The following is a 24836-nucleotide window of genomic DNA, read 5'->3' on the forward strand; positions in this document are numbered from 1 at the left end:
GCAAAACCCTCTGCAGATTGGGTTATTCACTACCATCCTAGACCCTCTGCAGATCAGGTCATTTGAGCGCATCATCGGTAACTTGAGTTCAAGGCCTACATACAGAACTCCCTCAGGCCGCAGAGGAAGCAGCTGATGGGGGAGGCGCCCCGACCCCCAGGGATGGCGGCCCCCCAGCAGCGGCGCCGGCCGGATCCCCACTGGGCCTTGCTGCTGCACAGCTGTACGGCAGCGCCCGCCTGCTCTCGGGTGTCCCTGTTCTTCCTGGTGGGCCTGGGTGCCTGGGACCCCTTGAAAAGGAGCTGTGGGTACAGGACCGGCTAACCACGGGCCATTCCCTGGAAGATGGCGCACCAGGGGTAGGAGCAGGGGTACCAGGAAGCCAGTGCATTTGTTGCAGTGTAGCCATAATGCAGTTTGCCTTTCTGGGCTTGACTGACAGGTAAGCTACCATATCTTACAGGTATTGGAAGTCTGTCTGTGACCTTGTTTATTAAAATAATCTTCTATTATCATTTTTGCTGAAGTTTCATTCGAACTTCAGGGGAATAAGGGAAGCGTATAGTGCTTAGAAACCTAAGTATGCAATAATACTGTAATGTATGTGAGCCTGCAAGAGTAGTAGTGCAGGGCCAGACTGCTGCTCTGGTCTCTGTTGATGACCAGTGGAAAGTACTTAAACCGTATAGAATTATGGTAATTATAACATCCTTCTAATTTACCTTTCTGGTTTTTACTACGTGTTTTGGGGGCTTTTGAGTCTGATGAGGTAGTGCTTGCATATTTTGGTTTAACAGTTCTTGCTGGACTTTTCCAAGAGTTTGTCTTGTGTTTTTTGAGCTAATCCCTACTTTTGGTCTCTGCACCATCCTGGGGCAGTAAGTGTAGAGTATTACAGTGTAATATAGCATTTAATATGCTAGGGTGTGAAACCATAGGGAAACTCAGCTTGGTCCAGCTGAGGAATTAACTTGTTTATTCCCATCAAACCACAGCTGATTTACTCTATTCTACATTGCAACTGCTCAGGTGAACTTCATATCCTACTATTATCTAAAGTGCTTTCAGTGCTGTGGTCCTACACAATCTCAAATTTCCTCTTTGTTAGTAACAACCTCTTTCTTAAAAATTAAGTTTCCACAGCAAAAGTGAGATTGAGAAAGCAAACCTTTTGGTGGGTAAGAGTTGTGGAACTTCTTGAATCATGATGGACTTCCATAATAACATTAATAGTAATTTTAGAAACAAAAGACACTATAGGTTTTTTTCATGGTACTGGAGAAAATTGCCATGATATGTTATGTCTGACTCAAAGGCAGCTTTTTTTTTTGGCTGTATATAGTTGTGGAGCATAGTGATGACTTGGTGAGGCATGCGGTGCGAATGTCTAGGTAGTTTCACTGCAATGCGGGGATAAGTTGCAAAAAGAATTGTCTTTGTTACTGGAATTAATCTTTCCTATATGCTTTGGACAAATAAAAATGAAATTGTATGCTGTAAGAGCTATTTGTGTGGCCATAGAAAGGAAACAGGCTCCATATGGAAAAGAGCAAGTTTTCTACCCAATTATTTAAGGGGTTTTGTGTGTCTCTGAAATATGCGTTGGTAAATATGAGCTGACACATTTCCAGCAACCAAATTATAAATGAGTGGAAGACCTGAAAACGTCAGTTTCTTCCTTAGAAGCACTTCAGGATTTTTCTTTTCTTTTCCCTCTCATATGTTCATTTTTTCCCTTAGGCAAATGAGTTCCTTTAAATGTTTGTCTTCTTGTTTCAGTATACTACTTACCACAGGGTATAATTTTTGACACATGTCTTGGAAGTGTCAGAGGAAATTTGACATAATAATATTTTAATATAGAGAGTGTGTATGCATATCTTAAAAATAACATACAGAGAGAAAGTAATAAATCAGTCCTTTAAACTTGTTTCTGTGCATTATCTCGGCATTGCCTAAGCAGTATCGTGTGTTGTGGTCTTTTTCAGGATTAGCTAAGAAAAACTTTAGGATAATCCTAAGGAGTTCAGAAAAAGTGAAATAAACGAAGACCTTAAGATGAAGATACCTTGTACAGTGCTTATTATAGGCAAAGTGTTTGTCATCGTATGGCACGAGAACTATGCCACATCAGGTAGCGCGCAGGAAAAGTGCTTGAACTACTGCTGTTACCTCGCCTCCTTGTGGAGAGGGCCCTGGGGTGTCAAGTGTCCCATTGGCTGAGAATAGCAAGTCTTCTAATTTGTTTAGATTCATAGGGAATTAATAATTTTGTTTGTTTGTTTTCCCAGAACGGTAGCACAGTTAGCTGTTTTCCTGGAACTGTAACACAGTTTACACCCAGCCGTGTGTATCCGAGTCACTTGTTGAAGAAGCAGAATGTACATGATCTGATCGCTTTGTATTGGTAGAGGCCTGAAGTTGCGGAAGAGTCAGTGACCGAGGGATAGTTTTCAGAAACGGTGTATCTGGTATAAGCTTGCAGGAGAGAATGGGAGGAGATGGTGGATTACATGGTGGGTAGAGATGTGTGTGTATACATGTACCCAGCTGTACCAAGAACATTTCATCATTACAGAGGCGTAGGCTGGGCCATTAGGGAAACTCCACACTCCATCACTGTGCCTGATCTATCTTGTCCTTGGAATGCAATTATTATGTACTTGTAAATAAAACATGTATCTGCTCACTCAGTACAGCTTCCATGGTTGTGTGACCTTTGCGCAGTGCGTCAGTCAGCAGCACTAAAGTTTTTTAAAATAATAACACCCTCCACCCCCAAGAATTAAATGCTGTTCTGTGTTTTTATGCATGTTCAGCCCTAAATGTTTTGGAACAACGTAAAATCCTCACTAATGGTAGCATGCTAATGCAGAAAAGCATGTCAGCACAGGGCAGTGCTGAAGCATATATGTAAGTAATATTGGAGTCAGTGTATTTAAACACAAATGTACATGCTTTCATGAATCTGTATGTTTGTTGTTAGCTGTTCTGAAATAAGATTTTGTAGTCCCAGTGAAAGATGTCTTACTTAAAAAAAAAAAAAAAAAAAAGTGAAATTTGGGAATCCACAAACTGTAACTGTATTATCTTTTGTTTTTGTAGCTAATTGCTGTATATGATGAGCAAGAAACTCACCGGAAGACTGATGGCACCAATGGCAATTTGACAGACAGAAATAGCCCAGACTCTTTTGAGACGGAGGTAGCGGCTCAGCTGGCTGCCTTTCAGCCAATCGGTGGTGAGATTGAAGTGACTCCTTCTGCCCTAAAACTGGGTATGTACATCTTGCATGGTTATTTTTAAATTTTTTAACCAATATATAGTACCTTCTTATTTCTGAGTATGTCTGTAGTCTGATTTAATTTATTTAAAGAATTCTTTTAGCACCTCATTGTTTGCCTTGTGATTCAGTGAAGACAATTGTGGTGACAAGAAGTGGACTTCTGAACAATTGATGCTGAAGATGGCAACTGAGCATGGCAAATTTGCACCTGAGCCTTGTATCCTGGTACATGTTATGCCCATCCATACAGCTGGGTCTCTTTTTCTCCTTTCCTTGACTGCGCAGGTTGCTGACAATCCTTCATTGTTATCTGCTGAGAGTGGAAGAGAATGAAACCTATGCAAAATATTTTCAAATAACAAAGTTATTGGAAAAAACCCCTCAGCACTGTTGTTGAGGAACCTGGGTTCAATGAGTGTAAAACTGCTGTGTGCAAATACTTTTAGCGATTATCTGAGCTAGTGCCCTGGTTTGGGGGTTGGAAGGTAGAAAGGAGGTGCTGGTTGCAAACACATCACCTCTTTGCCTTTGAAGAAGTTGCACAGCAGAGTCTATTTGCCTTTCAGGTGAGCAAACTGTGATTAGGAGAGGCTTCTGCTTAATTCCTTGCTATATCAGAGGGTACTACTATGTGAAGTGCTGCAACTGTGGTCCCTGTGTTGTTTCAGTGTGCCTGGAAGGCCAAGAGTTCAGACGCTGGCTTCCAATTATAAAGAGCAAGAGTCTGTATGTTGAACACAAAGCAGTTTGAAATACTTTCTTGGATTGAGAGCAGGCTAAGCTGACACCTAGATAGCAGATATAGAAGTTAGGCAGCTTCATCCAGTAGAATTTCTAATAAAGCTTACTGGATGAAGCTGCATAACTTCTAACACAAATCTGTGCTCATTTTTGTGCCTGATGTAGAAAATACTGAAATTCAAATGGCATGAAAATTTTTAGATCCAGATTTCTGTGTTAATGGATCACTTCTGGTTTTTCTATATTCTAGAATATAGAAAAATCTTTTTCTATATTTAACGACACACAGGAATTTCTCATACCTAAGAATCTTGGGAAAAGACTTACATACAAGTTATGGCAAGAGTATTTGAGCTGTATTTTTGGTAAACATGAGGTATGGAAAAGTTTGTGGCTAAAGGTCCAATGGTTGAATGGTTTGCAACTTCATTTTAGCATGCTTCAGAAAGTAGAGATTGTTCTCCATATACTTCTGAGCCCTAATTAACAACAACAACAAAAAAACCACACAAAAACAGACCCCCAAAAACCATTGAAAGTGGTTTGTCTAGCATACTGTTGTACATAAATTGAGGGTTGGAGAATAATATTTCAAGCTCACATAACTGTAAAACAGAAAATGCTAGAGATCTTGAGCTTACCAGTAAGCTATGAGGTAGCTCAGTTTTCATAGCGTTTGTGGAATCCTTCTATGGGAGTGTAAAGGAGATGAAATATAACATGAGAAGAGCAGACAGTTAGGGTTTTTTGTTTTCAGTGCAATACTAATATATATTTGAAGTTTAAGTGGGTGCTTGCCTCTTAAAATAGAGAACATAAATGTAATGTGTTTGTCTCAATGGTTCTCTTTCAGATTTGTTTCATTTTATAAGGTAAATGAAAGCTTTTTCTACCTGTCAGTCCTATAAACTCAGTCTGCACTCTGAAATTTAATTGTTTTCACTTCTGGACTTTAAATCACGGATTATAGTTCTTTAGACTTAATTTTTGCCTTTACGTTTCCTTTACAAGTCCCCAGACCTTAAATTATGTCCCTATTTCCACTAGAGGCAAATTGAAAAGTAAATGAAGAAATAGAAGGACAATTTGGTTGCATCAATATCATTGATGCATGAACCACAGTAGTCTGGCTCCCTGTCTTGTTATGGAATTGACTCACACTTGCTACCAGAAATAAATAATAATAAGTTTAAAAAGAGATTCTTTTTTGGGAGCAAGGAAGTGATTAAATATACACGTAGCGAGCAAGTGTTGCTTTCCGTGGTAGAGCTGTGTTTCAGGAACTGTCATGTGCTTACCTTCTAGAGTATTTTTGCAGAATGCCTTTAGGGATGAAATGGCAGGGAATCCACTTCTACATAAATTGCCAGATTGTGGAACAATTTTGCCTGTTAATTAATTAGTTAATTAATTTCCTGTATTCAATGAACTCAGGTCCATGGTTTTATGTAGAAACACTGTCTATTTAGTGATCTGCTCAGAGAATACTTAGAGCTTGATGCTTAATAAAGTACATGAAGCTAAACATTTTCAAACATGAGAGAATCAGCACTGATTTTAGAAAAGGCACTTGAAATGCTGCCTTCAAAATCTTCTCATTTTTATTAATTGTGTATTTGATCCAGTTAAGTTTAGCGTATGTTACCTAGTCTGAAAGCCTTTACTGGCTAGATAGAGATGGTGATGATGGGGGGGATTTTTTCTAAAATTGTGTTTATTTCTTTCAGGGTTTTTTTTTTTGTGGTTGATATTTTTTACAATACTGATCAACTTGACTCTGAAATCATAGTTTTTCCATTATGTTACTCACTCTTATTTTGCCCTTTGTCACCTGTAACTTTGAAAGGGAGCCAGAATAAAAACTTAATCTTAATTTGACTTGAAAGCCAAAAGCACCTTATAGCTTACATTGCTTCCACGTACCAGACAAATTTTAGGGCAAAAAAGTAGATTTGTTGTTTTACTTATTATCAAACGACTTTCTTAATAATTGGCACATATCTTTTTAAAACAATCTAGGAATTTTTTCAGCTGTTTTTTTTCTTTTCCGTGGAATGAATGCATCTTTACTTCTAAAGCTAACTCAGTGTTCTCAAACAGGTGAAATTGTGGGCTCTTACGTTTAATTTAAGAAAAATGCAGGAAGATTTTAGCTGGTTGTGAACACAGTATCCATAACATAAGGTGAGATGTAAACATACTTGAGCACATCCCCACTCCTCCTGCAGAGCTGGATTTTCAGATGTTATTGCTGCCAGTGTCTGAATTTGGACTGCAAAGTAAGCAATACCTGATAGTGTCTTACAGCTGAAAAGGCTTTATTGAAGTTTCTGATACTCAGGGGTGAAATTACTGAAGGAAGCAGAGTCATTTAGTTTTGTTAGTTATGTACATAGATCTCATTTTGGTAGTGGGTTTTGCATCCTGGTGTTTTTTGTTAAGCATGATGACTGAAATGGTGACATGATGAAGTAGTTGTTTCTCCACAGTTTTCTATATTCAGGAGATGTATCTATTGAAACCTGCCATATTCCATTCGGATGTAGATGAAAACCTAACGATGATGTCCCATGTACTTCTGCACACCCAATGACTGTAGTTTTTTGAGAAGTACCAGTGCTGTGTGTTCTTGTTTGGATGGGTTGGACAGGTAACCCTGCACTTCTGTAGAAACCCGAAGAGGAGGAAGGGGCATTGCTGCTTTTGTTTCCGTTCAGTGTAGATCTTCCAGGTATCTTGCCTTTATTGGTTTAGTGAGCAGAAGAGTACTGAAAGTAGATTCTGTAGAGGGGCCTTGAGTTCAGTTACATCTCCAGTTCCCTTTCTATTTTTCATCCATAATTAAAGTACAGTGCAAAAGAATATCAAGCCTGGCAGGGATTTGTTAATTGTACTTAGTTTCTCATATCAAAATAAAAAAGATTTTTTTGTTTTGGTACTTAAAATCATGATGTACATGCTTCAGTTGACAATGAAATAAATATAGTTCTGTTGTAAAAAAAAAAAAGCCATTTGACAGAAAATGTGATTGGGAAAAGAATACATTTCATGCTACAATACAAATGGTAATAAAACAGTTATTAATATATATTACAAAATTTAGAGAAGCACGCAACTATTTAATGTGTCCAGTCAGCAGTCTGAAACAGTGAGGAAACAATCTACTAATTTCAGTATTTCTGTGGGTAAGTAGAGAACATTGAGATACTGTTGCTGAACTGGCAGTAGAGAGAGCTTGTCTTGTGAGGCTGTTTCCCAGAGTACACTTGTGACGTGGACATTACAACAATTTGTGAAGAATGGTAAGGCAGCTAAATGCCTAAATAGCTGATTTACATTTGCAAAATTGAATGGTGGAACACGTCAACTTCTTTAACCCCAAAGGTTGTTGCAAATTCTTCATTGCAGTTTTTTACCTTGTTTCTTAGGTATAAAACTCTGGATAGACAAAACCTAACAACGAATAGTGAAATTACAGTATGTTGAATACTTGTTAGCAGCTGCATGACGTTAGCCCATGGTAAATGTAAAGTAACCTATACCCCACTGAAAGAGTTCATTTTAAAATTCTCTGTCAGAGATGGTCTTCTGGCTGTCTGACTCCTCAGCCCTTCTCCTGCCTGGCATAAAGTCTCTTGTATATTAAGCATCGCTTTTGAACTTGTGTACCCTCAGAAGACTAAATGTAGCTGTTTCATTGGATCCAGACCATGACTGACAATTAGTTGTTTTCCCATTGTTTCCACAAGACCGTGATGTTCTCTGAGCTTAGATGACATCTCTAACAATGTTTCATTTCTGGTCTATAGTGGTCTTGCAACTCCTTTGGTCTGAGCTTACATAATGAGACAAAATTATTTTGACTGGATAAACTGTGGTGCCATAGCATCTCTTTAAAACTGGTATACCAAAGTCATTTAAGAAACACTTACTTCCTTTATTCTGCACAGGTGGTGGGTTTTGCTTTCTAGTCAAATCCTATTTAGATGAATATATTTTGTCTAGTCACTGTTGTTGATCATTTATCTTTATAGCAGCAAAACGTTGGATTTTTGGCAAATTGTGTATGAGTTTATATATTGATGTGATCACTAGTGTTTGGAACGATGAAACATTTGGAGATCCTTGATGTAGGTAGCAGAGTAATTACTCGGTTAACTGGTGCTGTTTTCTGTTGGCATTGGTTTTGGATGTGTGTGTTGGTTGGTTTGCTTTTCTGAGTATATGATGTCCTAATATTTCTCTTTATAGAGGTGTTAGCTGAGAAGACTTTGCGGAGAGAGACTTACCTTTGCAGACCTTTTTGACTGATCACCTTTATTTCCTCTTTGAAACTGCTGTTTTGTTGCTGATGTATGATTGAACAGTCATTCTTTCACCTTAAAGATACCTTAAAGATAGCTTTGCCAGGGTAGTGGTTGACATTCTTGTGTAGAGTGTTAAGATCTTTAGAGAGCCAATGATGGATGGGGTTATGTATATTAGGCATACTAACAGTAAGTGCAAATAGTCCTGTCTGGTGTTCTCTAGCTGATAGTTTGAGGTTTTGAATACATATGCTTTTATTGTTAGAATTTAAAAAAAGTGAACTAGCAACGTAGAGTGGTAAAATGCTACTTTATGGTAGCAACTAATGGACTAGGTGTAAATGGATGTGATCTTCCTAAAGTATTTTCAAAATGTTTTGTTTTAGATGTTTATGTATTTCAAACTAGAGGTTTTTAATAAGTCTTTAGCAAATAAATGGTTACCCACCAGTAATCTGCTCATGAAACTGGTGCATCCGTGATATTTCATCATGCCTTGCAGGCTATTGACAAGCTAATGTCCAGTGAAAGCGTGCTGCTTCATAGGCCACTAGTCTATAAAGAATGCTTCGTGTCATCATTAGCTTCAATGCAAGCTAGATATTCCTGCAGAATATGAGGCATAGTCACTTCATAAATGTTCCTTTATTAAAAAGACCAAACCAAACAAAAACCAAAACCCACCAAAACCACCCAAAAAACAAAACCACCTCCATCAAAAAAACGAAAAACAAACCCTAGTGTGTCATTGTAACTTTTCAAGTATGTAACATGGAGTACAGGTGCTTTGTTTTCAGTAGGAGAGTTTTCAATTTCTTATAAGGCTTTTCAATTAAACTAGCTGAACTGTATGCGTTTTTAATGTTTGTAGTTCTGTTGGCGCTCATAAGCCATCTTGTAATTTTCTGTGCACGCATAGTCATGCTACTGGCCCTTCTGGTTTCCTTCTGCACCCAGTAGTTTAGTGTTCTTTTCTAGTGTTTTCCCCCTGCATGGTATGTAGTGGAACAGGAAAGGGGGTGTAAGAGGTTTAGCCTTTTGGGTTTTTTCATGATGTCAGTTTGTTTTTTCCCTTTTCGGTCCATGTGGGCAGGAAGGAGAGCATTCATTTATTTATGGAGGATCCATTTTATGGATATGTCACTTTGAGCTGGAAATGCCTTCATGACTGGCTCAGTGTTTCATTTGCTTTATTTTATAGATGATGGTTGAGTGCACACAAACTTAGTTGTTGCCCTTCTCTTGCTTCTCTCCTTGGTGTTAAGTAGTCATGATTTTGCCTGGAGGAAGGCAGACAGTATCTGGTGATACTTGTCACTTCTGAATGCTAGGGTAGGATTAAGAGTGAGGTGTGTGTAGGTATCTCCGTGATGTTTCTTTTTTTTTTTGCTGTTTGAATTATTCTTTCCTCTTTCTCCCTTTCCTTGGGAATCGGGCTGAAGATTCCTGAATATGTTTTCTGAGTGCAAGCATTATGGGAAGCAGATACAATTAGGTTACTTTGAGTGTTGGCTATTAGAATAAAATTTAGCTGCTTAATCAATTTATAACTTTATTAGTGTTTGGTTAAAATTGAGGTTAGATGAAGAAGTAATTGCTTAAACAGTTATTGATATCAAGTTATAAAATTCTCCTGTAAACTACAGGAGTTTAACTCCTCGATTTGGAAGCTTTCACTGCTAAGTAGGGCAAGTGTCTTGCTTTTCTCACTGAAAGGTCTTACTTTGGCATTTCAAAATTTGCATGCCTTTGCTTTATAGTAAATCTCTGACAAAAAGATTTTCTTCTTTTATATATATACACACACAGACGTGTGCACACACTCCGTCTGATCAACGTTCTAGGCAAGTGGAAGACTTGCGTGCAAATGATGGTTGGAATGGCTGATTACAGCCTCTCTCCTAAATTAAGCTTGCAAATGGCAATGATAGTTGAAGTTCAAGCTATATTGAGGCTCTTGTGCTTTTAAACAGCCAGTTCTTTCAGTTCTGGACATTTTATATAGTGTCTTTGCAGTGGACACTTGTTTCCTGAAAACATGTTGCTACCTGGGAACGCTCCAACCCTCAATAGGTCTAGTACAGGATAATAACAATGCTAGCCTAGAAAGTTTTAAATGTCTATTTTGGTGCAGTCGTCGGTGTTGCGGCCGTGTCTTTTTAACATTTGGGAAAGTTCACCTGCACTCTTACGGAATTTCCTTGAAGGTGTTTCAGGGGCTTCAGAGTATATGCTTAATCAGTTTAATATATTTCTGTGGATTTTGACTTGCTCTAGCTTAAATCGTGCTTCAAGGGGTTATTCAAAACACTTACTTAGTTTGAATGGCCCTATGTGTTTGGGTTGCTAAGTCAGTCAGCAGAGATGCTTCCATTGGCAGTGTCTTAATTTGAAGTTGAAGGGAATTGAAGGCAAGGTTTCTTCCAGGAATCTTTGGAAGTTTCTCGCTTGATAGGCCTGACGGGGCTCAAATTGTTACCTCCAGGGTATGGATTTTGTCTGTTTCTGTGCTCAGACTTCAGAGCTCAGAAAGAATTCCTTCTCTTTCTTGTCTGCTTTGAAGTGGAAGTATTGTAAGTAGGCTTGGGGGCATTTTAAACAGCATATATTTCGTTAGTCCTCTTTCAAGCTGGTGTTGAGATACTATGGACATAGAGACAGCATATTTTTAAATACAGAGGAACCAACATTATTATGTTGCGTTTTTTTAAAGTTATGAGAACAGATAGGAACTGAAACTATTAATTTGATGAGCAAAATGTTGCTAATGGTTGTATACAGCATAAATGCCATGTCAGAGTAAGTAGGAAAGACACTTTTTCTTACATAAAAGCTGTCCTGTTCATCTTAATCTTCAATGTCAGTTTATTGGCTGAGCATTCCAATGTTTGTCAGTACATTGAGTGTACGACATGCACATAATTGTCTCCTGTATGATTCAGGGAAAATTAACATTTTGAAACTGGTAAATTTCAAAAGAAATGCATTCTAGAATAACATACTGCCTTCTGTGAGTTGAGGCAATGCTGCTTATTTCCTTAAGCAAATATGACTTTATTTTCTTTCTCTGCACCGGAAGGCTGCTCTCGTAGTAGTGTTATCAAACATTGTTTTGTGTTGTTTGTCATAGGTGTTGTGAGGATGACACTGTACTTGATAGATTTTTCTCCTCTGCAGCATTCAGTTTAATCTGGTTTTAAAGAATGTGATGATCAATTAAAGTCTACTTGTGTTCGTAAAACAAATGGCTTCTGTTCTCAGGCAAGCTAAAGATTTGAAGATAACTTTTCATTTCGGTCAGAATGCAGGTTTGGTATATTTTGACCTCATGACTTAAGCTTGGTATTACTTAGTTGTCCTTGATTCATGGAAATGAGCTTTGCACCAGCATAGCTGAAGTTTATCTTTGTATTGCAGCAAAACAGTACAGTAATGCTTTCTGTAAAGATATAGAAATTTCTATGTGTTTCTCCATCTTTGGGCTGCCCATTTAGAAAACAAGCCAGTTGTTCCTTTCCTACTCAGTACCCCAGAATTGAGTAGTAGCGTGGGTAATAAATTTACATGCATAGTTGGTTGACAAAGAACCCCCTTTCCTTTGAATAGCCCCTCTGCCTCTGATTTCCCTGAAGATTGTTTCTCATCAGTTATTCCCCTTGTCTCTCTTCTCTTTGCACTTGGTTTAGTCTGCCTTACTTTGGGGTAAGGAGGTATCCCCATGAAAATATGTTAAGTAGGGAGAAAAATGTTTTTCCATCCCAAGTTACACATTTTCCTGCAGTAGCTCTCTAGCCAAGATGTTCATTTCCAGCCTTTTATTGCCTCAGGGAAGGTTTTGGGGGATGGTGTTGAACTTAGAATAACAGAATAAATTCTGTTACAAAAGTCTACGCTGCTTTTTGACCCACTCTATTTGATGTCAGTGTTTTTCCTAAGGTTTTTATCTATTTTACTAATTTTGTGATGTTGCAGTTTCTTGTATTTGTATATTGTTACAATGCATAGCTAATTTCAAAGGTAGTAGCTCTTAAAGAAACAGACCAATCCATTTAAACTAATTATTTGCAGCTGAAGGTTTTGGAAGGCTATAGTGCAATCTCTGTCAGCACACGCGAATGCTAGGTCAAAGGAGTGTGTATGTGTGTTTATAAATCTCTACCATACTATGTGCTGTATTAGCTCTGAGGGAATATTGGCAAAATGTGTATTTTAGGTTGTAAATGAGCCTGCTAAGCTTGGCTGATTGGTAGTTTGCTCAAGGTAAAAAATTAGTCTTCAACTGAAGGTCTTGAAGTAGTAGATCACCTTTTTTTTTTCTTGTAAGAAACCGGACTAGTATAGTTTTGCACATTTTTTGCAATGTTTGTTCACTAAGGATTGCTTGCTGTTTGCTTCCATATGAACATGTTCCAGTATACAGATGAACCCATGTTTATGAAAGTCATCATTAGAGAAGTTACAAATAACTGTTAAATTTCTCAGTCAGTTTGCCCATTGCCATGTACTTCTTTCTCATTGTTTTCTATTTAATTTACCCTTTCAAGAGCTTTAGCTGCTAGGTTTTTTTGTCTCTTTATTTTAAAGTGCCACTTCAGATTTTGATTGTTTCTCACAACAGATATCTAAAATCTCAGCCAAGTAAAATGGAGAGTTGTGTATTTACTATTCCTGAACATAGTTGGCAAAAGATGCACCTCCCTCCCAATATGTTGCACAATTTTCCCGTAGACACACTGGCTGTTGATCTATGTTTTGCTTTCTTTGTAACTCATTACTTTATTAGAAGGAAGTCTGTTTACTGTAGACATTAAGTAAAAGAAGGATGTAGAATGTTAACTTGAAAGATGAATCTTGCAGATTATTTTGGTCATGTTGTCTTAACCCTCCCACAAAAAGGGAAAAATGGCCCTCTGTGATTGAATCCTTTTCTAACTTTCCTACAGAAATAGTAATCCTACCATTTTAAATATTAAGACAGATTAATAGGCAATGATTATTCACTTTCCTCACCACATAAAAAATAGGAGTATAGTAACTTTTTCATGAAACATTCAACTAAATTGTGTAATTCAGTGTTACAGGCCAAAATTCAATGAGTTATAATAGAATTAGACAAATTCACAAGGGGTCCGCTTATCAGCGGCTGTTAAAATATGGTGGTCTAGATGCCACTCCCATCTGGAAATCTTTCAAACATTATTTTTTGCACAGTGGTAGGATACACCACTTTGCAGTTATGCCCTGTCCCTGGTATTTGGTGGACCCAGTATAGCTGTTCTTACGTGGCTATCATTCCTTGAAACCTCCCAGAAAGTTTCATGTTCAGGAGGTTTCACTATTTTATCTTTGTCTTTTAAAATTGGCAGGAAGAAGATTGAAATTTGAGACTAAAACTAGTTTACCATGACTAGAATAGAAAGTAATCATAATAGGACTACTTTTTAAAGGAAAGATCAAAACAGGAAAAGTTCTTAATTTAGTTGAGATGTATAAAACACAGCTCATATTTAAATATTACAAGAACCTCTTCTGATGCCATAATTTGCGATACTCCTTTAAAATATCATTAAAATATTTTAAAAAAAAGTATTTTACTATTCTACTACCGCAATAAAATGCTACCAAAGTGATATTCAAGCTGTAAAGCTTTAAAGAAAATTAAACTGTTTAAGTGTGGAAAAGTGACTGCATAAGCACCTGTAACTGATGTTAGCTGAAGTGCTAAACCAGCTTTTGGCAGTGTGGCCTCTTTTGCAGGTGCACAGAATATTTTCTTTGTGTCAGTTTATTTGACTAGTACAGTTCATTAAGTATTTCATTTGAAGTTGAGAAATGGGCTGGGAATTGAAATAGAAGAAACGCTTATTTTCACCTTTCAATCTGTGAATAAAAATGAGGTGCGAGAGTCTGAGATCTATTAGTTTTAAAATCTTATAGGATATATTAGCCTAAAATGATTGATTTAAATTCAGTAACTACAGATAATATGCTGCTTAAAAACCCAGTCTGTTTAATAAGATGAATGCTTTTTGCTGTTTCCAGCAAGTTGGATGGCTAAGATGGCTGGTGTTTTTAAGTATAACTAAAGTTTAGTTTCTGTTGACATCTGAATGCCATTTGAAAGACATTACATTGAAAAAAACCCAACAACTTCCCCCAAAAAACTCTCACAAACCCAACCCCAACCCTTCCAAACAAAAAAACCCCTGTGGGTGTAGGACAATTCTAATATAACACAGATATTTCTTTTTTTCCCAAGTGATACTTAAAAGACAAAAAATATTTGGAGCTGCTCTAATTTTTCATCCCAGGTCTGAATCTAGAAGTTGGAGGCTGTGCGTCAGTCAGTGGGTGCACAATGATGGTGTGATTCACAAAGATGTTTCACCTGGATAAGAATAAAAGAAACCCTTGCCTGTAGTGGAAAGTGCTGATTCTTGTTTGTAATAGCCACTGTGTTCTCACAAAGCTCCTAATCAGGCTGGCCAGCAAGGACAGGAGTTGAACATTTTGCTAGTGTGGTTGGATTGGGAGAAAAATCACAACTCCCTGTTGTGAGTGAAGTGATTAATCCTTGTGCCAGGAGGATTCTGCTGCAGCTCCTACCCCTCTGCCCAATATCTTCCATGTTGTACCTGCAGCCAAGACCCTTTGAAGCCAAGTCATGTTGCTCCCAACACTCCAGTAACTCTGCGTGCTCCATCTTTGTCTCGCGAGGAACTGAAAATAGGAGCATTGTGTTGACAGAGGTGAGAAGATCCTGAAATTACTCTAGATCTGATGTGTATTGTGACATAAAGTATCAGAAAAGAATACCTGGGTAAGATCCAAACTGAAGCCCTGTCCTTCAGCTGGAAACTTTCTTGAGAGAAATTCTGAAACAGGGAGAAAGTAGCAGCATTACTTGTATCTCTTCTATAGATACATACATATCCTAGTGCCTTAAGATGAGGAGTAGTTAACTTTTCATATGGATGTGGATTTTGATCCTGAAAATGGGGTCTGGATTAACTTTATTACTGAAATAATGTATGTAGGTGATTCTTTTTTGTCCATCTTCGAAAGTCCAAAATCTGTAAATGTAAGCATTCCTTAGTTGTTTTATTGGGCACCATTTCTGACAATGATAACACTAAAGAAATTTAATTCTGGTCATAAAAGCTGTGAGAACAGTTCTTGTGCTTCTTAACTGAAATCTGACTTCATATGTTATAGCGCATGCAACAAGAGAAAATAATTCTTTTGAAATTTATGGCATGGAACAGCACCATCCCAAAACAATCTCTGTTCAAAGCCTTTACTGGGTTTTACTTGTAGGCAATTGCTTTTATTTTCCTTTGTTCTTTGTAAGAAAAAGTGCACCTCGGTTAGAGTGATAGGAAAACACTGTTCTGCGTTGGATTAATATGTAAAGGAGAGAGCTTGTTAGAAAAGGATTTTCATCTGCTGATAGATTTAAGTCAATTTTCTTAACTATCACATCATCCTAGTTCATTAATCTAATCTTGTATCCATGGGAATTTAAAAAGTGCAGTATGTACTTTGGAAAGAACAGATAGCTGTAGATCTGAAATTGTATTGCTAAGTGCTATTATGAACAATTTGAGTTAGCTTTGAACACAAAAGTTGCATCCTCAGAGCATTACATATTTAAAAAATAAAAAAGAGGTATGGTCCTATCACATGGTAGAATGTACAAGCTATTGTCAGCTACATTTTAAGTATGTGGCGGAACCATTAGATGATGCCTCATGGTGGTAAGCAATAAATCTGAGGGTAACCGAATTTACCCACAGTGATTGCTTAGTGTTCTCAAAAACTGCTGACTGGCAGAACTGTCTGTATGCCTGTTAATGTGAAATTTCTCTGATAAAAAGAAGAAAAATAGGTATATATTAATGACCCTTCCTATATTTAAATATAAATTAATAACCTGCTTGTAATACTTTGTTTCTAGTGCCTGAACTGTTTCATGATGGCACCAGTTTAAAAGTAATTCTGAATTTCTGGTTTAAATGGTGGTTGTTTATGTTGTATCTGTTCAGAGATCTTCCAGCCAAGAATTGTCTATGCTGAAGAGTGATTTCACATTTGTGTGTGTATGCATATGGTGTTTGGTTCAACTCTTACTTGAAATTTTGTTGTGATTTGCTCAGGAGGAGCTCTAAAAAATATTGTGAGGCACATGCAGGTGAGAAAAATAATAATTTGTCGGTCTGTCCAGGCAAGTGTAATTTGGAAGCAGGCAGCAGAGTTATTGTCATTGGTGTATGGCCTTTAACAGTTGGCAGTTTGATAAACACTTGATGGACAGCTTTTCCCCCATCATAGTCAGCATTTTTATATGCAGGAGCAGCATTTAGAATTATGACTTTAATTGTGTAGGATCTCTTTCTACCCACTTATGATATTCTGTCCAAGTGTATCTTTTGTTCTCCTCTAAAATAGTTCTTTCCTGTTACCTGGAAAAACAAACAAACCAACTCTTATAATATGTTAGTTGCCACTGCATCAGTGCTTTTGTTTTCTGTGTTCCTTCATTTGTCAGCTTACCCAAAAGTCGCTGAGAGCGTTTGCACCCAAAGCAATGCTAAAATCAATTTTAGTATGTAATTTGACTGCATTATAGACAGCACAGCCTACCAAGAATGCTCATGGGTGATAAACTCTGGTTGTCTTCAGTTTTCTGAATTTGGCCCTGTAACAGCAACCTGCAACCTAAATCCCAGAGAATAAAAGGATTTCAGCCTGGAGGTGAATTGTGCTTTCCTGAGCAAGGGGACTTTAAGAGCAAAAGAGAAAAATTAAGGATGGGTTGGAGTAACCTTTTTTGTGGTAGTCGTCACCCTAAGCGATACTCAGCTGTCTAAATATAGGCATCAAATTTCATGCCAGAACTCAGAGGCTAGAGACCCTGAAGAGTTTAGGGGGACCCTAGGAGGGACAGCTGGAGCTCCAAAGTTCCCCTGACTACATTCGGATCCTGAATTCCAAACCTGACATTCTTTATCTGAGGTTGCACAGTGATATCAAACCCAGCACTTCTTTTTAGTCAGACCCTTCTAACCTCCGATGCTGATTTTTGATCTGCCAAAGGGCTGAAGCGAGGGAGAGTGCACTCTTATTCAGTGTGTTAATGTCTCTGTCCAGCTTTTTGGTGAAATGTAAAGAATCCATCCTCATCCTTCTCCTCCCCCACCCCCACCCCCCAAAAAAAACAACCCACAAAAAAAAAAACCAACAACAACAAAAAACACCCCAAAAACAAACCCACAACCAAAAAAAACCCCAACAAAATAAGGCTAGAGGATTACATCTGGCATGGAGACATTTTTTTTTGCCATTGTGTTGATGCAAGTTTTCAGTTTTTAATTGTGCACAAATGGCAGAACTTCTCTCTTCTGTGTTTTTTTTTTCCCTAATGTAACCAATTTAAATCTAAGTGTGGTTTCTACCATATGCTTGTTTCAACCATATTTGCAGTTAAAAAAAAAATATTTCCAAAACATAAGAGTTCAGGGAAAATACACTGTTTAACCATGAATCTGTGTAGATACTAATTTTTGAGGGTGATGCTGGCAAAAAGAAAAGATTGATCTACATGGCTTGAAACTAAACAATGCAGAGTTTACTTTAAGGAAAACCATGGGACTTTTTCTCCATTAGCTTTGTCAAAGAGTATATATTGATAATAAGGCTGAGACATCCATATGTGCTTAGAAGGTGCTATGGTACCATAATGGAAGGTACTCTCTGCAAATTTTGAAAGAAGGGGAAATACACCCTGAAGTGATTGAGGTTAAAAGCTGCCATCATGCGAAAAATATTAGTCTTGGGCATGTTTGAATTTTTGTTGTCTGTAAATTACTGGTGCAATTGTGCAAGATGAGGATAACTAGTTTTTAAAAACCGATTTCCTAAGTTTAAAATACAAAGTGCTACTGTGGCACAAGACAGTAGTGCTTGTAAACAAACAACTTGTTTGTATGATCAACTTGATGTGCAGAAAGGGAGTTTTTCTGTGTCTCATCATTCAGGGAAGAGATGACTTTTCTGTTTGAGCTTACACCGGTTGTTATAAATGTTCAGCACAAATGCAGGAGCGTGAGTAGAATAACATGGAAACACAGCACGACAAAAGGAAAGCAGTAGGGAGAAAAGCAACCTTCTGTTTCCTGACAGAAGAAAACAGATGACATAATCGCTTACATAAAAATGTATATAATTGTCTATAATATGTCTGTAATAATTGGTATCAGTGATGGTTTTTCATTACATTTTATCTATGTCTAAGGAAGACAGTGATGAACAAATCGAAAGTATGTATGTATAATGGACATGGGCCGACTCCTGAGTCGGGTTGAGTCCTGGGCAGTGGGATCTGGGGAGGTTTCTCTCGTCCGGACTGCAAGGGAGCATGCTTAGGTTTCAAGAGCTCTGTGTGTGCAGTACAGAAGAGGCATGGGGAGGCTGAAAAACAAAGGAGCCTGTGGGGGAGAAGTGTAGGTTGGGAGGCACCGAGTGGCAGGGAGCAGCCTGAGCTGCACAGGATGAGGGGAAGCGGAGGAGAGTCAGCTCAGGGGGCCGCTGAGAATTGCTGTCTCCTGGAAGAAAATAAGGGATTCTCCCTGCAAAGAGGGAGAGTACTGCTTCTCAAGTCTCTCATCTCATCTTCCCGCTTGCCATCTGGTTTCCCCTATTAGAGAGGGCATTTTGGTTCAATATACTTTGGTCTAATAAAAGGTGGGTTTTGTGCTCCAGTGTCTTTGTGGTGTATGCATGTAAAGCAATGAGGGCCAGAGGGACTGCTTTCGAACATTGTAGCTAAAGACTTCAGATGACTTGGTTCACACAGATGTTACAATTTGTGATACCTCTGTACAAGAAATTGTTATATGTCAGTAAATATATTTTTAAAAATTAAGAAAATAGGCTCTGGTTTTCTCTTCAACAGAAAATGATCTGTAGAACCCTAACATTTACAGGAACTTGGGAGAAAAGAGAAAAGCAATGTAGACAATGGTCAAAAAGTCCAGTTGTTTTTGTGCAAGTAGAGAAGCATTCTAGACAAGCATCATAACTTTCCATAGCCTCATGGCAACAAGCAAAAACTTGCAGGAATAAAAAAAAAAGCAAATAGCTACCAAGGCCACCTTCCCAAATTGGAAAACAGTATTCTCTCTAATCCCAGTGCTTCTGCAAACTTTGGTTTCAAAGTTCAGACAGCTGTAAACTGAGGCTGGGATAATGTAATTTAGCTTCAGTTTCTCTGGAAAACAGTGGCAGAAAGCAAGGAAAAGGAGGTCTTCAAAACTGAGGGCAGGTGGGATATGGTAAAAACCACACACACCTTGCAGCAATCAATACAGGGAGCAAGCAGAAGTACTGAGGTATGGTCCTGTCTTACTAGACAAGCATTATATGACTGGTGTGGTACAGGAGACAGCTTGTTTCAGCTGCTGCAGATTCTGGGAGGCCCTGGAATAAATGAAGGTCCTGTCTCCCAGCAGTCACAGAGGTGGGAGACTCATTCTGCTGGCTGAAAGATGAAGAGAGAAGTGAGGAGTTAGTTGTAGAAGACAGCTCAGGAAAATGAGAAATCTAATTTCAGAGTGTTGGCTTTCAGAGAAGGAGTGGGCTTGATATGAAGTGCGTTGGTTTTTTTGTTGGTTCTTTCTTTTTCCATCTTTGGCCTCTTTACTTGACTGTGGAGAAATTTTTTTTACCCTCTTCTCACTGTGGAAAAAGTAAGACAGAAATGAGAAGAGGGGCTGGGATGGTGGCCTTGAAGCGTATGAGCAATAGTATGTTTTAATTTGAATTTGGAGTATGGCTCATTGAGTTGTGAAAGTTGCAAGCAAAAGTACCAATGCAAAGGGCTTTCTGGTAGTTTAGCAAGGGTGTTTCTCTGTACTGTTCATGTTTATGTCAAAAGGAATTGGAGACTAAATTATGCTGAATCATACAAAAGCGTCTCAGCATCTGTTTTCAAACTGCTTTATGGGAGAGACTGAAAATTGGATACAGGTCACCAGAAACACTTTGGTCATACACAGAAAAAATTATTTTAAGTAATAAGTATCTTAAAGGAGGGAGTACCTTAAAAATCCAATGCTTTGTGGCTTTAGCTTTTATATACCTTCTTATCAAATGTGCTTAGAGAGGAAGAAATTTCTCTTCAGCACCATGTGAAGAACAGGAGTATTTGAGTGGAGAGATTTGGTTCCTTTTGAACTACTGACGCTTTTGGAAAATCACACAATGGGTAAATTTGGTGATCAGTCCTTTTCTTCAGGATTGCCTTATAAAAGCATGCATAGCTCTTGATATCAAGATGATAATCACTTGGAATAAAAAACAGTATTCACCTTTTGATTTTTTTTTTTTGAGCATTCCCTCAATACCAGGACACAAATTTAAGTCTTACTGATTTCCTGCATAAGTGGAGATATACCTGTGTATAAAAACTGTTGCTTACTGTGAGGAAATGTAAGAGCATTAGATTTTCTGGTTGTTCCTCAGCATCAGGTGCTGGTATTTATTTGAGCTATAATTACGAAGTTGTTCTGAGAGTGAATGTGGTGCAGTCACTCCAGCTTTGTGAGCATCTCTCTAATGGAGAAACTATTGCACGTTCAAACTTCTATTATAGATCTTGTAATTATGACTGCCATCAGTCCCAGCCACTGTAATTAATATTATAACTGACAGTTATAATCTTATTTTCCCTCAATTGCAATGTTTGACAAATTATTGGTTTAGACCAACTTTCTCTTCATTTTTTTTGTTTGCCTATGGATAAATTATTTTGGAAAGACTTGGATTTCATTTTGGATAATGTGAGAAGTTCCTTTGTCATATCACTGAAGATGTTTTCCCTCTCGCCCCACCTGGAGGTTTTTGCAGCAAGTGTCTTCTAACTGGATGGCTGTGTTGCTAGAAGCTTCTGACTGGTCTTTGAGGTTATTCCCAGACAGTACATGAATAGACATGAGTAGTTGGTGAGCCTAATGGGAGATACCTGTAAGAGCAAGCTGTTTAGTCTACAGCTTCTCTGAAACAACTGCAACTGCCTACTTCTGTTCCCTGGGAATCCTGGCAGTCGGTAGTGGGAGGTAGATCTGCTGTGAATATAATCTTTTCTGCTTCTCCTCTTTATATCCTTATTTAGGCACAAGGCACATTAGATACGAAATGAAGTTAATGTCCAGAGTTATCCATTTATCTTTCAGCTGCCTCTCTAGCAAAAAACCTGTGCCTGATCTGTCATTTACATGCCTCAGGTTGGGACAGCACAGAAGTAGTGTTGATGTACTATTGCATCTTCTGAACAATAAAATTTATGACTCTCTATATATGGACATGCCATCATATTCAAAGTGACCTTCCATACAGGTTAAAGGGGGGCTTGTATAATTGGTATGGGAGAGGCAAGCAGTTATGGCTTTTGGACACACACCAGGAGAAAGTAAGGAACAGCTGAAAATGAGATTGTGAGATCCCAGTTTGGTGGCTTAATGCAAAACAGCACAATGAGAGCTCTCCTTAGTGTGGAATGAAAGGCTTTAGACTGTGTTCTGCCGTAGTTGAGTAACCGCTACCATTTGTAGGAACTAACAATAGCAGTCCAGTTCTTCCTGTGTTCACAGTTATTCCTTAGATCAAGCGTATGATTCCCCTGTCAGAACTTGATGGTACCTGCAACTACTCATTTGTTTTTCTGAGACGGTGCCTTTTCCTCCTGTTTGTCAGCAATTTTCACCTAATTTAGCAGCTCATAGATGAAAGCCTATATAACAGAGCTTAAAATGTTCTATTTCTTTAGCTTGGTAAATACCAAGTAGCACAACCCCATCAAATCTAGTAATTTACCAGGTGGATATTGCCACAGATAAACTTTAATTTAAGCACTGTACATCTCTCTCAGTTAAATCACATGAAGCTCTACCTTGTGTTCCTGCAGTACCCTTTAATCATTGCTTGTTATTTTGTCTCTTAGGCACACCACTTCTAGTACGAAGGAGCAGTGATCCAGCTTTGGGCCCACCTGCTGACTTCCACCCAAGTGCTTCTCATCCCAGTGACCACAGTCTCAAGCATGTTGTGACAGTAGGTGTCATGTAACTCACCTTTTTCTTAAAGGCAAAACCTGTTCTTACCTGTTGGTATATAGCAGTTTTATAAGCTATATATGAATTTGGATCTAAACCAAAGTGCATCATACTCATTTTCTGTAAAGGAGAGAACTTCCTGTGGACAAAATGGTTATTTTTGATGATAGAGTCCATTAACAGTGGTTCTGTTGTTTAAAATAAGTTATTTACCTAAAGCCCAATGATGATATAAGGCACTGAAATAGGAACTGAACTATTAGCAATTGTTTACTTGTTCAGTATCATATTGTTCATTTTACCATTGCTTAGTAGAAAAAATGTACTTTGCTTTTATTATGCTTCATTGGTCTTGCACCCTCTTTCACTTCCCATGTTTTCCCATGGCAATTCTGTCTTCCTTTGGTACTCTGCTCCTACCCTGCATAGTCTCTCCTTTCTCCCACTTTTCTGTTTCACAACCTGACCCTTCCCTTTTGAGGACAGACTTGTTTTCAACATAGTTAATACTAAATACTAGTGCAAATGACACATTTAGTGAGGATGCAGTAACTCTTAATCAGATGTTATTGCAGGCTGGCTTCAATCTTCTAAAAGTGATGCTATCTTGGTCACATTTTGGGCCACATTTTTCAGTTTGAATTTTAAGCCCTGAAGCCTTGTATTTGTGTGTGTGGAAGGTGTTTCTATATTACTTATCAAAAGATGAAATTCTTTAGAATCTCTGAATGTGAGCTGAGATGCATAAGTGTACCAGGCAGAATAGAACTTTTTCATAGACTTCTGTGCTGCTTCATGCCAAATGAATCCTGGCTTGAATGGTAGCGCATCTGCACATGCTTTCATTTACTTGTGAAATGTATGCCTTTTCCCCTTTAGCTTCCCAACACAGTATTGCAATTAGCTCCGTGTCCCCGGCTGTGTAAACTGATCTATCACTGTTTTGTTTCAAACCAAAAAACACTCAAACCCCCAGTCTTGTTGTTTGGTGTGAGTAGGACGTTTCAGCCTAGATCGCAACTAGTTTATAACAAGATTCCACAGATGGCCGTACTGGCACATTAGGGAGCAGGAGGAGACAACTGGGGTTCAGCAACACACGCTGGAGGTTGGAACCTTTTCAGCCAAGGATGTTGTATTTAACACCATACTTCCATTTTAGCTCACATGAATGAGGTAAGTCGGATGACTTACATATAAATGATGTTTTATGGCTCTCAATCTTAACTCTGTAATTCTGAAGGCCAACACAGGATTTTAATTGACTGTTGTTTCTATTTGCATGGCCAAATGTGTGTGTATCTAAGGATTTAGTGTGCATCTTATTTTGCAGTGTTATTTGCTAAGTGGTGCAGTTTTAAAAGTGGTAGTGATTCTCCAAGTACTTTATGGTGTTACAGGGGGCTGAATGTTGTCTAAGTCCTGTGTCATTTGTCAGATCTGTTCGAGCTGAGAGGTTTTTCTTGATGTTTGCTGCAAGCACTTACATATTAATGAAATATTGACTTAGTCTGATAAATGAAAGTAAAAAGAAGAATTCTTGGTTAACAGTGCAGATCTTAACTCTCTTTGCAAATTTGAGAAGTGTCTAAAGTGAGTATGTCAGTATGGAATACTGACCTGTGCTGTATTATAACCATGAAAAAAAAAAAAAAGTGGAAAAATTGGTGAAATTTGTTGCATTCCAGGACATGTTTTGAATGCTTTATTTTTGACCATTAAGGAGAAAAAGGTAGGGTTTTGTTGTTTGGGTGTTTTTCTTTTTTTTTTTTTTTTTTAATGCAGTATCAGTGGTGACAAGTGCATTTTATGCCATTATATGAAGACTGCAGTTATATTTGGAGGCTAAAACCTTACCATGCTTCACTGACTTGCACCAGTATGCAAGAATCTTCTAGGCCTAAAGAAGTTCTCTATGCCTAAAATACAGAGCATCCCTCTGTCAGCTATAGGGGTAACCATCAAAGCTGGACAGGTAACAACAGTGGAACAGGCTCTCAGATTTTTAAAATGCCATGTGAGGAGGGAAGGCCCAGAAGGTTGAAAGTTTCTATTGTTAAAGTGAAAAATCTGTTACAGCAAAATACATTACACCAGCTCTTATTTTTGCAACAGTACTGTTTCTAAAACTCTCATTGTCAATCATGCTAAAATATGCTTTGGCATAATGTTTTGGGAAGCATAGAAAGCTTAAATAACATAGGTTAAATTAGGTACAGATTGTTTTAAAACATGGGGAAGAATTGATATCTGACAAATGGAAAAACATGCACAAACAACTGAAATTGCATTTTTTAATACAGCTGCGCTCTTTCATGCAAGTGTTAAAGCAGTATTTAGAGAAAATTAATTTGTTCTCTATATTACTGAGGAAAATTTAAAATTAATACT

General features: G+C 38.1%; 1 protein-coding gene across 4 annotated transcripts in view; it reads left to right on the forward strand.

Annotated features, from left to right (window-relative positions):
- Positions 1–24836, forward strand: part of PARD3B (par-3 family cell polarity regulator beta) — a 436340-nt gene that overhangs the window by 131440 nt on the left and 280064 nt on the right. For all 4 annotated transcript variants that reach the window (XM_064451807.1, XM_064451805.1, XM_064451804.1 and 1 more), the window contains exons 3-4: positions 3106–3277; positions 22334–22443. In XM_064451807.1, coding sequence (XP_064307877.1) covers positions 3106–3277; positions 22334–22443 — 282 coding nt within the window. The remainder of the gene's footprint in view (positions 1–3105; positions 3278–22333; positions 22444–24836) is intronic.

This window comes from Phalacrocorax carbo, chromosome 5, assembly GCF_963921805.1.
Source record: "Phalacrocorax carbo chromosome 5, bPhaCar2.1, whole genome shotgun sequence".
NCBI classification, from domain to species: domain Eukaryota; kingdom Metazoa; phylum Chordata; class Aves; order Suliformes; family Phalacrocoracidae; genus Phalacrocorax; species Phalacrocorax carbo.